Genomic DNA, 16,760 nt, shown 5'->3' on the forward strand with positions numbered 1-16,760 from the left:
TGTAACATAGTTCTGCAAGAAGCCACTTGAAGTGGGAAGAGACAAGCATCCTTCAGCTTTAGAAGTAATAAAACCAACCATGAGAAATGATGGAAGCTACGAAAGAGAGAAGCCCAAATTTTCCCAGAAATATCTAAATATGCCTCTTAATTTCTCCAGAGTACATTAAAGTGCACTATAGCCATGATTATAGTGAAGATGTAAAGATGTGATATATTTCCGCTGCATTTATTTCATTTAAATGTTGCACAGAGTTATGTAAATATTCAACTAATGCAGTTAAATAAATCAAAATGTGAAGGAAAGTAGTAAAATACATACAGCAAGTTATTTAATTCATCCAGGATGTTTACCAGAGATGGCTGTAAACTGAGGAAATCTTATGAATAACCATAATCTCAGCAGAGACCTTAGTGACCATGAACACAACAGCATTTATAATAGGATCATTAGGATGAATGATTCATTTTATTCACAACTTTTTAAAATTTAAAGTGTTCTTAGGCTTCAACATAACCAACGATGTTTGGATATATGACAGCACTAGTTCAGTTCAGTGCTACTGCCTGACCTGACAGTTCAGCAGAACAAAGGCTCATGCATTTTTTTGGAACACGCTATGTCACATACACAGTTTAGATTTAAAGGATTAAATACATGCAATCACTGTTTGAAGTGGAGACGATGCCAAAAGTCCAGGCAGGGAGGCAGCACACTAGAGCAGCATCAATGCCCCTCGTCTACAGCACGTTATGAGGTTTGTGTGAATTTCCTCTGAAGCTTGTACCAACATACTTCCATTTGCTTTGAGAGCCCACAGAGCAGTTGCATTAGTTGCTAGGCAACACAGTCTGCACATAATTACTAAAAGATAGGATTTTTTCACAAATGAAGAGCTTTTTTCCAAGATGAAAATCTATTTTTCAATGCAACGCCCACTACTACAGTTAGTCGAAAACAGATTTGAATGAGTGAAATGACTGATTTAAATAACTATACAATTAAGTTATGTGAGTGGCAAAAATATTTGAAAATAGTGGCCTTAAATGCAACTTCAATGCCATCCTGAATGCTAAGAGCCCAAGTGCATTTCTAAAAGAAATGTAGATTGTATATTTGAATGAAAAAAAGAAAGAAAACAACAGCTGTACAGAGTGTAATGAGGAGCAACACATCTTGTCCTCTACGGCCCAGAGACTTGAAGTGGCTTGGTTGGTTGTTTTCGTGAGGCACCACCAGTGTGAGGTAACCTCTGGAGTGTTGCCAGTGGGAGTGATTAATGCTCACTCTTCTATGCAGCCTTTCAGTAATGCTCTCCAGCTTGTGCCCACCCAAGTTAACTCCCAGGTGACTCTGTGGATCCCTGGAAAGTGGCGTGCCACTGAACAACAATAACCAGTATCAGTCTCTTTAATGATTTCAGTCAAACTGAAAAGACTAACATTTTATCTAAAACAATACTTCATAGGATGATTAACAGATTACAGGAGTGATTCACTGGACCTCTACAGGTAGTGCTGTTTTACCAGGATATGTTGATGTTTGCCTCGATTTGTACTTTGGAAAAAGGAAAAAAAAACACAACAAAACACAGAAACAACAAACTTACTGTAGGTTTAGTGACACTAAATGAGTTTATACAAATAATGCATATGAATGAAACATGTTGGAGGTGACTTTACGGTCTGGGAACACCAATCCGTGCTCTGTGACACAAAGGCAGGGGTGACAGTAAAAATGCATAGAATGAAACTTTATTCCTTTTGCTGAAAAACATGGTTATAACACGAACAATCATTTTACAAAACAAACAGAAATACAAATACAAAGATAATACTCAGCCAAACCCTTGCAAAATTACTCATGAGACATTTGCTTACTGAATCCTAAAGGTCCTGGAAACATTCCAGGGAAATTCCCAAAAAATAACAGAAAGTCCACGTTACATTCCAGCCTGAAGGAGACGAACGGCTAATCTTCAACCTCATCGAAACTCTCATCAAAGTCCAAATGGATGCTACTGTCTGTGTCCAAGGAGACCACGGAGCCCAGGCTGCTATATATGGACACCAGGCTACCGTCGCTGTTGTTGCTGCTGCTGCTGCTGCTGATGCTGCTGATGTCGCTGCTGCTGGTGTCGCCGCCGCCGGCGCTGCTGCTGCTGTCGTCATCGTGGATCACCATCACCTCTGCGACATCAGCTGCTGCAGAACACAAAGAAGCGCCGCATGAGTTTCTCTCTTCAAACTTCTTCGGAGTCAGGAACATCCCTCTGAGCTACTTTCATGTTCCTAGCATGACATCAGAAAAAAAAAAAAGCACAAAACACCACATTATTTAATTGTTCAAAATGTTTTTGAGTTCCATGCTGACTGAGCAAGTCTGATATAAATTAAGGTCACACTTGAAGGTTCATAACGGATCTTTTTTATGAAGGAACAGATTCTGCGTTGCTTTAATAGTGAACGTCTCAGCTGCACAAGCACAGCAGGAACTGGCTGTTTAATATTAAAGAGAATATTTGGACACAGATGTCAGATTCTTAAAACTACGTCACTTATTCACATGCTGAAGAAAAAAAAGCTAATATGTTAATTGTGGCATGTGCAAACATCTGGATGTTGTATCAGGTCAGTACTTATAAAACCTCATGCCAAATGTGGAGCGTTTATCTGTTGTTGAAATGATATTGAATTTAAGGGCAGCAAATAAATTCAGCAGATATTTTTCTTCTACCTTTCTTCAGATCACAGTAAGAAAGTTTCACAGAACATCTACAGGGCTGTCTCAGAAAATTAGAATAGTGTGATTTTCTGTAATGCAATTACAAAAACAAAAATGTCATACATTCTGGATTCATTACAAATCAACTGAAATATTGCAAGCCTTTTATTATTTTAATATTGCTGATCATGGCTTACAGCTTAAGAAAACTCAATTATCCTATCTCAAAAAATTTGAATATTCTGGGAATCTTAATCTTAAACTGTAAGCCATAATCAGCAATATTAAAATAATAAAAGGTTTGCAATATTTCAGAAGATTTGTAATGAATCCAGAATATGACTTTTTTTTTTTTGTTTAAATTGCATTACAGAAAATAAAGAACTCTATCACAATATTCAAATTTTCTGAGACAGTCCTGTATATGGTCTTTTTAGGACACCTAAAAACACACTTAAAACAGAAATAATAAGACATAAAAAGAACTTGTTGTGCTGCCATCTTGTGTTTGAGTTGTTTTACTTTGCGCTACATCACAGACCCTGCCGCTTCTCTGTGGATGGATGTAGGAAACCATGACAGGCCCACCTTCAAACCAGATTTCACTTAAAACGTCTAAGAAGTTTATATACACATATATATATAACAATGTTGACGTACTTCACTAAAAACAGGCAAATATACTGAAGTATCTATTTTTTGGCTACATTAAAAAAAAATAAAGAAATAATGTAGCCACCGCCCACAGCACCAGCAGGATGATACATCACTGAACTTCTGCCTGTTGAATAGTCAACCAGATGTTTGTTACTGTGCTCATCGTATAAAAGCCCCAAAGAAAAGTAAAAGCTCCTCACTGACCTGACTGTTTGAAATTATGGTCACGGGCTTGCTCAGCTGAAATAAGGAGAAAATTACTTTGAAAGAGGGTTGTGTTGACACATGCACATAAAAGGCTTTAACCCATTATGACTGCTTGCCAAATATAGATGTATATTTCTGTCGTTGAATATATGTTATAGATAACAATTTACGGCACTAATTCATGTTTCCATCTGCATCAGAGGCTCAGAAAGAGAGAATTTAATAAACACTGAAAAAATGTTTTAGTTCTTTAGAATCAAGGGCAGGATTTCAGGAGGTTGTCAGTAAAAATTGATTAGGTATTAGAACGCTTGTTTACAGTGCAGATTAGGTTTTAATCCATAAATGACAACAGTGACATATGAATATCTTTGAGTGTTTATCGTAGGATCGTAATCAGAACGCACCTCTCACCTTTCCTCTCCGTGACGAGGGCCTGCCTCCTGGTCTTCATGTCCAGACTCAGGTTCTCCACCATGCTGTCGATGCAGTTGTCCAGAGCCAGACAGCGTGTCTGAGACTGGATGGCCTGTCGGCAGATGGGACACTCGTCTTTCTTTTTGCGCCACAGCTTGATGCAGTAACAGCAGAAGCTGTGAGCGCAGTTGAGGATGACGGCCTGCGGGACGCATCGATACAGATCATTTAATATTAAAAGCTGTTCCCAGCAGGACACTCAACTATAACGAGATGATAATGTTGAGACTAATCTGCTTATGAACCGTACCTCGATGAAGAGCTCTGAGCAGATGATGCACTGAAGCTCGTTCTCCAGAACTTCAGTCACCTGTGTAACTACCTCTTCTTTCTGGGCTCGTGCCTTTTCTTTTTCCTCCTGCAAACGCCCCCCAAAAAACAAAAAAAAAAAAACAAAAAAACTGACAGAATAAAACTTCAAGACTAATAATGAAAGGCAGATGTAAAATATACATAAAACAACTTAAAAATATGAATTTGAACGTACCTTTGTCACCTCTAGCTCCTTGTTTTTGGCCGAGAGGACCTCTTCAAAGGCTTGTCTCGATATAGCAAGTTCATCTATCACTTTCTTTTGCTGAAGATGTTGAAAACAGATTTATATTAATAAAAAAATGAATTTAATGCAAACATAAACCCTTTAAATATTATATATTTAGCTCTTTGATGACTAAATGATAAAATATTATCTTTTCAAATATCTTTTTTATTTGATTTCATGGATTTGCAGAGTTAAATAACTTTTTCATGTGAATATTTTGAGTATACAGTATGATGCATCCACTCCTTTGAAAGTCATGCAATCCATTTTCACAATGAGTGACAACAAGCTCAAGGTGTTTATTTCCCCCTCAACTACAGGACATTTTTCAACTGTATCAGTTTTAACTCGTCTTGTCAACTTCACAAAGATACTTTGAATGTAAATGCAGTTAAATGCAGTGGAATGATGCTTTGATGTCCACTAAAGTACTGAATCGCAACTAGAAATGGCTTTTGAATCACCAAACATACATGAATGGGTTACTGTAACTACACAACAATGTTTGGGATTGCTTTCTTTCTATTAAATATGTGCTTTACTATTACACAAACACACTTGAGGAGTATTTCTTGAAGACGTGTTAAAAGTTTGTTTAATACTTCTTACCTCTTGCAAGGCTTCTTCCAGCTGTTTTTTCATGAGTTCTTCTTGTTGATGTGTTTTCTGCTCCTAAAATACATAATAAGAATCTCATTAAAAATATAAGGTGTTAAGCAATCATTTCAACAAAGACTGCTATTCAGATTTTTTATGTATCATATATACACACACATATTTATGTTGGTTTACTTCTTAAGTAGAATCTGTGAGTTAGGCAGGAAAGAAAAGTGATACTACTCTCAGACCCAGTTATGCGTAAATGTTACACAACCTCTCCATTAAGGAAGTGTGACATCAGGAAAGATCTTCATGTTCTGCTTACAGTGTCAAAAACACATTCCTGGCAATGGTTCATAACAATATTTACAAGAATCAGTGTAACAAATGGAAAAAACGTCCAACTTTTTTTTTTTTATGCCTTTTATGAAAAAGTGACTCAAAATTAAAGTAAAAAGATCAGGATTTCGGCAGGTCACAAGGTTAAGGGCCATCCACAGCAACAGATATAACGATGTGAGCATCTACACTGTTCAACAAAAGTCTGAGATGTATCCAGGCTGTAACATGTGCTGTGACGACCTGCTGCTACTGCTCTATGCAGCACAGGGAAAAGAAAGAAAACCAGAAGTACATAGGTTCATCAAAGAGAGCAAAGACGTGAGGAGAACCTGCCACTCTTTGAAAAATAATTTTAATCATATTTTTTATGAGTTAATACCTGTTTGATTTATCCCAGGAGCCATAAAAAAAACCTGCTAATTTATAATGTTAAACTAACTTTTAGTGACCGGTAAATACTTTTAGAGGAGAGGGAAATAATGAAATCTTAACTTTATTAAATCTGTCTAGAAGTGATCCAGACAATATAATTAGCTACAACCATCATGTTTAATACCGTATTGATCGTTGGGATCAAACCACAATGTTTGATTGGCAGTTGTGTACACATGTGCATGACTGATATTCATGTAAACTGACCCTTTAATGAAATGATTCTGTTGTATGCACTGTTTTTTTTAAACAACTAAGCATTTTGAAAGCAAAAGTCCCCGCAGGAGAATAAACAAACAAAAATCATCTTTTACCTCTAGCAGTCTCTTGGTTTCACTGAAGGACTTCTCTAACGTCTCCATCCGATGCATTTTGGCTCTGAGCATTTCCAACTGACTGTGAAGCCCCAGGACCTGCTCCCCTCGGAGTGCGAGAGCCTGTCGGGGTCGTCCCTCCAGAGACGCCACCTGTCTCTGAGTGTCATCTACCTGCTGCCTCAGCAGTTGGATGTTCTGGCTGTACCTGCAGACAACTCATTCATATGAAATAAAAAATGACTGCCACCTTTAACTGTTAATGACGAAAGAAAAAAATAACAGCACAGCTTAGTTACAATCTTCTCCAATACTTTCATTTAAAGGGAATTGCAAAGAAAAAAATCCAGATGGACCGAGACGTTTAAAAGGATAGTAGAAATACTTCTGTATAGATCCTGGTGTATCAATTAATCATAAAACCAGTTATGAGGGTAAAATGAATGTATTTGTTCATTAAACAAGCTCTCTTTAGCAGCTAATTTGTCAATTAATTCAAAAAAGGACTCTGGGCATTATCCAGCAGCAATAACTAATAAAAAGAGCTGTATTTCATGTTTTGATTTTGAGGACTTTGAGTTCCAGAGAAATTGTAGCTTACATCTGCAGGTTGTCCAGGTCACAGGGAGAGCGGGAGGCTCGGGAACTGCTGGAGCGTCGATCTGCCTCCCGATGATGCCTTCTGGAAGTGGTCTCCTCTGGTTTTGTGTGACTCTGCCCCTGCTGGTATTTCACCAGAGACAAAGGGCAGGGCTTTCCATAGGACTTGTCTGCTGAAGAGCAACGGTACAGCTTTGGCTTTGAGGTAGAAGGCTGGACTTCTTCAGTGGCCAACTTTCTCTTGAGCTTCTTGGGTAAATGTGGTGCTTTTTCACCCTCTTTATGTCCGTCTGCCAGGTACAGTTGAATGTCTTTGAGTGACCTCTGGACAAGAATGTATTCAAACTCTACTTTGGTTCCTATAATAGGAACTCCAAGTTGAATGGTGTCTCCGACCCTGATCCGACGGGCTTCATCAGAAGGTATGCGATTTCCATTCAACCACACGCCGTTCAGACTCTGAGAAAGAAAGTAGCTCTATGTTTATCAGCTGTTTCAATATCTAAATACATCAACAATATGTGTATACAAATGCTGGAGTTTAGATATTATTCAGCTTTTGATAAAGAAAGGAAATGACATAAGCCATTAGAAGTAGACCTGGAATGAATGATCAAAAAAAAGAGCCATCAAAGTAGTGATTTTATCAATATCTTGTTAAAATTAGCCATTTTACAGCAGATTGTCTGAAATGATGACAACAACAAAAAAAGTGAGTCACAAGGTTAAAAAACTAGGTCGAGACATTTAAGAAGAAAGCATGGCATGTATTGTACAAACCTGTCACTGATCTGAAAATGAGAAACGCTCTTAAATTGTATTCCAATTTTATTTACATGAGTTTCTACAAAGCAGTCGAACATCAATGAATTATTAATAAAAAATAACTATATCGCACGCAGGTTTGTGAAACAGAGCGAGTCTTTGTCTGACTGTGAATTTTGGAGTCTTTATGATACGTCTGGCTTTTCCTTTCAGGGGTTGCCACAGTGAATTTTCTTTTCCCATGTTACCCAGTCTTCCATATCTTCCTCTAGCACACCAACAAACTGCACATCCTCTTTCACCACATCCAAAATCTCCTCTTTGGTCTTCCGCCAATATTTTCACAATCCTACTTCTTTATATATCCAACATATAAAGCTCTAGTGGCCCTTTCAAGTTGCAGACAGGAAGGGGGTAGAGAGACAGAATGGGAATGACACCCAGCAAAGGTGTGCAGGCCGGGATTCAAACCTTCAAACCTGCAGGAGGAGCGGCCCCGTTCCTTTAATTCATTCTACTACCGTTCTATTAAACTTCAAACTTCTCCATACACTCCACCCTGCGTGCCTGCTCTTCTTCACACCGCCCACTGCTCTTAACAGCTGAGTCCGAGTATTAAAACTCATGTATCTTATTCACATCTACTCCTTGCATCCTTCCCATTCTATCTTCTCTTTCCCTTACACGTTTTTTGTCTGGCTACGACTGACCTTCATTCCTGTTCTCAAAGCTCCACCTCTCCAGGCTTTTCTCCTCCGGCTCACTAATCTCACTAAATATAATATGCAAACAGCATAGTCAAACAATGTGATGTCTGGTGCTTTGGCTAATTTAACTACATCAAAATAACCCTAAGGAAAAAAAAAAGTTAACCACATCTGCTCTAGAAGGCATGTTCTAACTTACTGTGACAAAGTCGATAAATATAAGAATGATGTTAATGACCTGTGGTTTATCAGCCGAGCTCCAGGGGTGGAGTTACTATCTGTGAAATGTTTATGTTTGCAGAAGAAACACTATATATACACACACACAGTACATCTTACATCATAACCATTGTATATCCAAGACCCCAAAACACCTTCTATGCTACATGCTTTTGTTATCATTTGATCAGCATTTTACAGTTCCAGTAGAGATTTGACAATTGCTGACAGAAATCTCAAAGAGGTAACTCTTTTGAATGGAAAACCTAGCACATGTGTTTGATATCTGACAGTCTGTCTACACTCCAACTGATTCCTAAAGAGGAGGGACTTACATTTTCTCTAAAACCACCAGAGACAAATGTATACGATAACATAATTCAAAGATGACACACATAGCCCTGTCACTATACCTGCTTGAGTCTTATAAGGGGAACATTGTCAGTTAAATTTGTGGTTATTGGGGGCACGGTGGCGCAGCTGGTAGTGCAGCCATCTCACAGCTATTTTATATTTAAATGTTTTTCACACATATGGTTAAGCATGTCATCATCTAATTGTCACTCCTCTGCTGCTCTGGACTTTTTGGTTTTTATAGGTCTCCACTCTCCACATGAACTTAATGCTGAATTATTTATTTTGACCACATTATTAAGCTACTGTATATATACCGTGGAAATAGGTAGATATCATTATATAGTATCACTATATCCACAGCAGATGCTATAATTATACCAGGAAAGAGGAAGAAAAAGTGACTAGAGGATTAAAATAATAAATTATAATTGAATCACTAAGAAATGCATTCCCCCAGGATTAAAATGACCCATGACTTCTGTTTTTGCTGATATAGGCTATAGGTTTATATAGGTTTGTTGGATTTTTTTATTTTACAAATCATAGACAAGGCACTTTTGCACTGGATTACTATCACGGACATCAACCTTAATTATCACAGATTACCCCAGGCCCCCAGATGATACATGTCCTTTAATAATAGGGTATCTGAAACGGGCAATTTCAGTTTCACTGACTGCGTTTACATGCAGTCAATAACCCTTTTCTAAAACGGAATATTAGCAATAACCCGGTTGCGCACGGCCATGTAAACACCAATAACCCCTTTGAAGAACTGGAATTTGCTCATATTCCGTTTTTTTAAAACCCGAACATGACCCCTGGGTCACTCCTTTTCTAACCCAAATATTTGGTCATGTATACGCCTAACGGGATATCCCGATCAAAAGGAACACAAATTTGTTTTCTGCGCATGTTCTCTTTGCAAGGAATCTTGGTCTGTTGAGCCCAGGAAGTACTTATAAACATGGCGAAACGAGTCGGCAATCTCCATCATTATAGCATGGATATGGATGGCACACCTCCGGCTCCATTTGCCATTTCTTCACGTTCTCGCCTTTCATTAATGAAGAAGGCGACGAGGAATAGTGTTAAGTACTGGTGGGTCAGTACCAGCACCAAAGCGCAAAAGAAGGCGACTTCTACTGGGCTGTTCATTATCCGCCGTGCTGCTGTTAATTGTTGTTGTTTTGGATTTGGATACAGAAAGAAGAAGCGGAAATGACCGGAATTGTGTCATGACAACTCCGTGCGTCGCTAGTTGATCCAGATATCCCAAATGATTACAATTACCATGTATACAGGGATAACCCTGTTTGCTCACGCATGTAGACAGATTATTCCGAATGTTTCAGTAACCGGAATATTGACCTTAACCCGAATTTTGACTGCATGTAAATGTAGTCACTGAGGCAATCCAGTCACCAATCACCCCCCAGTATGCTGATATAATTGCTTTCAGAAACATCATGTGGGTCAGATTATCAAACAGATCCAGGGCAGCAAACAGAGGCCAGATGAAATCGGTTTTATTTTTAAACACATTCCGTTTCTATTTTTTCCATTTCTGTGTTTTTCGGCTTTTAATTTTTGAGAATTTGATTTTTAACATTTTATGCAAATTTAACCCCAAGAAAGTATATAAAGCAATGATAACTGAAAACTTTCTGAAAAGTTTTCATACTTTTAAACAGATTTAAAGGCAAAAACAAGGCAGTAGTTATTCTCATGTACAACAAAAACCAGCGTGACTGCCCACCCTCTGGAACTCTCTCCCCCTTGAAATCCGCCACTCCCCTACTCTCCACAGTTTCAAAGCACACCTCAAAACACACCTCTACCCCACGGCCTTCCCTGAATAGGTTATGGTCCCCTCCCTGGTTTTGTTTTGTTTGTTTGCCCCCCCATTGTAAAGCGACCTTGGGTACCTTGAAAGGCACTATATAAGTATGTTATTATTATTGAATGAATGAAAAAAATGTATTGGTCACCACCAAGCATGAACACTTAGGTCAGGACCAAAGGGTCAGGGCTGAAGCCTCGGCTTGTGAATGCCCCCCCTTCTTACATTTCAAAATGTCTTTTGTCTGACATGTTTGATACATTTTCCTTGTATGAAATAAACACAAATGAATAATAACTAACAACAACAAAAAGCATATGCACATATACATGCATACCTATCTACTTATGACGTACCTACACATTTATCCATACATATATACAAATATGTCCATACATGTACCTACATATATACACATATATCCATACATGTACATACATATATACACATATATCCATACATGTACATACATATATACACATATATCCATACATGTACATACATATATACACATATATCCATACATGTACATACATATATACACATATATCCATACATGTACATACATATATACACATATATCCATACATGTACATACATATATACACATATATCCATACATGTACACACATATATCCATACATGTACATACATATATACGAGCACATTACATATCCACATACATATGTACACTACACATGCTTACACTTACATACATACATGTATCTGTACACACATATGTTAAAAAAAAGGATTATTTAAGTTTTTATCATAATAATACTCAATGTACCCATCCTTTTGTTTCCTTTCCTTATGACATAATTCCATTACAGGGGAACAAGTCTGTACTTATCCATCATGTCTTTATACCTTTTTTTAAAATTCAACACATTTTTGCTATTTTTTAATTCTTCCGGTAATGCATTCCATAACCTCACGCCACAAACAGAAATGCACCAACTTTTCGCAACTGTATTCCAGATCGGTTGTTTCCAGTTGAATTGGTCTCTGAGGGCATAACCCCCCCCTCTCTCTCTAAACTATCGGTGCATCCGAAATGCCATACTAAAAAGTATATACTAAAAAGTATACTTAAATTCGGCACACTTTTGAGTAAATATCAGTAGTGTGCATTAATTCAGACGTACTATTTAGGCCGCGTTCAGACTGCAGGCAAATCTGATATATATCTGATTCCTTCTCATATCCGATTTTCAGGGCTGACTGTCCACACTGTTTTTAGCAAGTGTCCATATCGGATATGGCTCTGTTCAGACTGGGCCACATCATTGACTGATCTGACGGGTTGCCGTAGCAACGACGTCGGAGCGGAGGCGTCACCCAGCGCATGTATTGTGTGAAGTCATGTATTTCTTTTATATATATAAAAAATCCCAAAATATCTGTACTGTTTCTGATTGGGTCGGCACTGCGCATAATTTTTAGACACAACAATGAACGCATACCGCAAAAGTTGTGTGATCGGCGGAGGGACCCGACGTCCCAGCAAAATGAGAAACAGAGAAAGGTGTTCAGAACAAAACCACCAGCAAACTAACAAACCAACCAACAAAGCTCAGAGTTAACAAAACGAACCAGCAATTAATAACTGGCAGCCCCGCTCTGTAACCTCTCCTCCTAGGAGGAGAGGGGCTGACGGGCTGCAGGTTCAGGCTCTCAGCGCGACTGAAGGCTGATTTATGGTTCCGCGTTACACCAACGCAGAGCCTACGGCGTAGGGTACGCGGCGACCGCACCTACGTGGAAATGCGGTCTTTTTTTCTGCTATTAAAACATGATTTGTAATGTGAATTTGCAACACTCAAACTACAAATAATAGTTTTTGACGTGACATCAGAGATTGTACATGCTCTCTGTGAAAGGATGAGTAGCTCCACAACTGGAAATGGGCGGGTGGTTTGGAGCGTCTGGGACAGTCATATCCGATCTGAGTGTTTGGAGCTGTTCAGACTGACACGCATCTGCCCAAATGAGATATGGATCGGATATGAAACTACCTCCCGGAGGTGGTTTCGATCTGGTTTGCAAAAATCGGATATCATGCGGTTTGGGACTGTTCAGACTTCAAAAGAGTCATCCAGTTTCAATCTGGATGGGCTAAAAATCGGATATTTGCCTGCAGTCTGAACGCGGCCTAAGAGCACACACGTCAATTCCCGCCGTGGGGGGGGGGGGGGGGGGGGTGGGGGGGTTGTTACCATGGTAACCTGTCACAGCAGCGGTAGCAGCACCGCTCCGCTCTTTCCCGTTTATTCTGGCCCAAACAAGATGACATTATATAATATTATTAAATACGAATATTATAATATTAATATTATATAATAATATTATTATACTTAATATTATACTTATGACATATACGTATCACTTAGCAACCAAACACCGCTGCATTGCATTGTGGGAAGTTTCTGCTCGGCTAGTGTCCATCAATCCACACTAATACATTTCTCCAGAATGAGTATGGATAGCGCATACTATTGAGTACGTTCTAATGTTTCAGACGCACTAAAAAATGTTGCACACTCATTTTGCATACTCATTAGGGTGGAAGTATGCCATTTCGGACGTAGCCCAAGTCTTTATACCTTTTTTTAAAATTCAACACATTTTTGCTATTTTTTAATTCTTCCGGTAATGCATTCCATAACCTCACGCCACAGACAGAAATGCACCAACTTTTCGCAACTTTATTCCATATCAGTTGTTTCCAGTTGAATTGGCCTCTGAGGGCATAACCCCCTCTCTCTCTCTGAACATGGTTTGTATGCTGGGAGGAAGTAGATTTTTTCTGGCTTTAAACTACTGGTGGGGAAAAAAATCGATATTGCAATATATTGTTGCGCTCTCTGATGCAATAAATAATCGATAAACTGACGGCAAATATCGATATTTTATTACAACACACATAATGGATTTACACGGTTGTCACCCCACTATTGTTCATTCACTTCAATTTCCCCAGCTGTACAGTGTTTACATTTACAAGACTAGGAGGCAGTGAGGTACTATGCAAAATTAAGTTGCTGACTGATTTTTCAGTATTAGAAACAAAGCAGTGCACTGTCCTGGTTTATATTAAACATGTTATTAATGTTCATGCACTTTAATTTGTCCAGCTGTACAGTGTTTACATTTACAAGCCTAGCAGGCAGTGAGGCGCTATATAAATGCACTTTCTTTGTACATTGTATGAAGTTTTGGCGTTGAATAAATGCATAACTACAGACGTTTTCCTTTTTATGGGTATTTTTTCTTTTTCAGTCACATAGATCGTGATATATCGTTGATCCCGCTGCCTCAATAGGGCAAGGAACATTGTAAAGGACAACACCCACCCCGGTTTCCACTTCTTTGACCGGTTGCCCTCTGGGAGGCGTTTCAGGTCCTTACGATCCCGAACAAACAGACTCAGGGACAGCTTCTTCCCCAAAGCTGTGAACTTTCTGAACTCATAAGCTACCTCACACTGTGCAATATTTTCTATTTCCTGTCCATAATGTCCCAATATTCCTTACCTATCTATGTGCAATACTCCCATCCTTTCAGTGCAATACTCTTCCACCCATCCAAGTGCAATATTCCTCCACCCATTCATGTACATTTTTATTCTCCCATTCACTCTTTTCTTATAGTGTATATATATATATTTATGTTTACTTTTTTTCTTAATTTTTGTTGTTTACAGTAATTGCTTATATAGTCTTGCATTTGTTTTGCACTTTGACGGAGCTGCTGCCTAATTTCATTGTAGAAGTATAATGATAATAAAGGCTTTTTATTCTATTCTATGACATTTCTTACAATATATCGAATATTGTAGATATCGTGATATTATCGTTACCGTGGGCCACATATCGCCACAGTATTGAATCGTGAGTTACCCGTATCGTCCCAACCCTACTTTAAACATAAGCAAAGCTGTTTTCTGATCCACCAGGTCCATGAATTTGAGTGCTTTTGACTTGATGAATAATAAATTGGTGTGATCATAAAAACCAACATCATTATTATTATTATTATTAAATGCCCGGTTACCTTCTTGTCTGTCACCGTCCAGTGGCCGTGCTCCTTCTGCCTGAAGACACAGTGCAGTCTGGAGATCATGAGGGGACAGCTGGGTGAGAGCAGCTGATAGGTCACATCCACGCCGCGGCCAACCGAGATCTGGGCAAAAACAAACACCACTTAGCGCTTAAATCCTTTAAAAATCCCGGGGACAACATTCAAAAATACATGCCAATACCACAAATGAAAAGCATGTAAATGCGGGGGAGTGATGTGAGTTTATTGTGGACATAAAGAGGCTGTGATGTTAAGCCTGAATTATGGTTCCGCGTTAAATCGACGCAGAGCCTACGCCGTTGGTTACGCGGCGACGCGCACCGTACCTACGGCGTATGCTCTGCGTCGATTTAACGCGGGACCATAAATCAGCCTTTAGTGTAAGTTTAGCCCGTTAGCCGCATTAGCACCTCCGTGTTGTCGAACAGGCGAAGCCAGTCTGAACTTCTTCCGATTCTCATCAGACAAAACACCTCCGAGTCTGAACTTTCATCCTCCTCTGTCGCACAGGCGTCCGTGGATGCAGTCTCCATCTTATCTCATGGTGGTAGCAGCCGGTCCTAAGTTTCAGCTCTTCCAGTCACATAACTGCCGCTGCTAATGCTGTAGCACGGCGGCGGAGCCCCGCAGACCGGAAACAGCGCGGGACTTTCAGAATAAAAGGCCCAAGTAAAACCTGTGTTTTTGTGTGGTGTTTTCTTTCGTTGCCTGTTCCACATGTGCACACCCGGATTAACCCAGTGTGGTTGCCCCAATTCTTGGTTGAAAGACCTGATGTCCTTTTTATATTGAGAGAAAATTAAATACGGTATTAGGGGTTGCTCTGATAAGTTTTCTTATATTTGGGAACCTATTCTTTCTTTTGTTAATTCTTTAGCATCCTTGGAAGACTCATTTAATTTGATTTAATTTAATTATAGGGAAGTATGATATTGCTAGCCATGTCTATTTTTTTAGGGTTCCTCTTATGTCTGTTTATTTTTTATTTATTTATCTTATTTCATTGTATTTCATTGTATTTATTTATTTATTTATTTATTTTTTGTTGTTGTTGTTTTTTGTGTCCTGTATTTTATTTTATTACTTTATTTTTCCTATTATTATTGTCTTCAGTCAGAGTTTGATTGGTAATTGGTACTTACTATGGGACCTGTTTATAATTACGTATTTTGCAGTGTGTGTGTTTTGCGGTGTTTGTTATGTTAAGTTTTGTGTCCTTATTTATTTTACTTGGTTTTTTTTTTTGGTTTTTTTTGTGTATGTGGTAAAATATAAAACGGGGTATTCTGTCGAATCCTTTAAAAAATGTTTATTGTGTAATATCTATGCATTACATGGACTACCCAATAAAGAAACATGTTAAAAAAAAATAAAGGAGCCCAAGTAAAACCTTTGTTTTTGTGTGGTGTTTTCTTTATATCGTTGTCTGTTCCACATGTGCAGACCCGGATTAACCCAGTGTGGTTGCCCCAGGGTGACCACACTTGAAGTCCCCCCCCTCATCACACATTTTACGGTTAAAAATGGAAATTTACTATGGTTATAATAAAGACCATTGATTTACATGAACATATTGCTGAAGTACATGTAATGCTCAACACTCATACTACAAACAAATTTAAGACAAGCAACCAACTAAGAGTAACACCACAGATAGACATGAGTCTACAAATGCCATACTACACTGATGCTCCAATCAGAATGCAACTCACATGCCAATGTAAAACCACATGTTAACTATCATCATTTCCATCCTATATGGCCTGTCTGAGGACTACATGCAAAATTATTACAACATATGACTAAACAATCAAACAGGCCTACTGAATGAGCTGATGTGAAGGTAGGGAACAGCACACTTACTCAAACGCAATTATTTTTATTTTATTATT

General features: G+C 38.6%; 1 protein-coding gene across 7 annotated transcripts; it reads right to left on the reverse strand.

The window, feature by feature from the left end:
- Positions 1 to 1,396: 1,396 nt before the first annotated feature.
- rnf8 (ring finger protein 8, E3 ubiquitin protein ligase) lies at positions 1,397 to 15,498 on the reverse strand. Of its 7 annotated transcripts, none has more exons than XM_061706997.1 (10): positions 15,279 to 15,498; positions 14,842 to 14,970; positions 6,896 to 7,353; positions 6,295 to 6,502; positions 5,216 to 5,278; positions 4,553 to 4,642; positions 4,316 to 4,423; positions 4,003 to 4,207; positions 3,586 to 3,621; positions 1,397 to 2,204 (listed from the first exon to the last, which is right to left on the reverse strand). In XM_061706997.1, exons 1-10 carry the CDS (start codon positions 15,399 to 15,401, stop codon positions 1,972 to 1,974), a joined length of 1,653 nt encoding a protein of 550 aa, XP_061562981.1. In that variant the 5' UTR covers positions 15,402 to 15,498; the 3' UTR covers positions 1,397 to 1,971. The 7 variants fall into 7 exon arrangements, with proteins under 7 accessions (XP_061562981.1, XP_061562982.1, XP_061562985.1 ...); XM_061707002.1 differs by having other exon boundaries at positions 2,100 to 2,204; positions 3,996 to 4,207; XM_061707000.1 differs by having other exon boundaries at positions 2,189 to 2,291.
- Between the last annotated feature and the right edge of the window lie 1,262 nt (positions 15,499 to 16,760).

Source organism: Cololabis saira, chromosome 18 (assembly GCF_033807715.1).
Source record: "Cololabis saira isolate AMF1-May2022 chromosome 18, fColSai1.1, whole genome shotgun sequence".
NCBI lineage: Eukaryota > Metazoa > Chordata > Actinopteri > Beloniformes > Belonidae > Cololabis > Cololabis saira.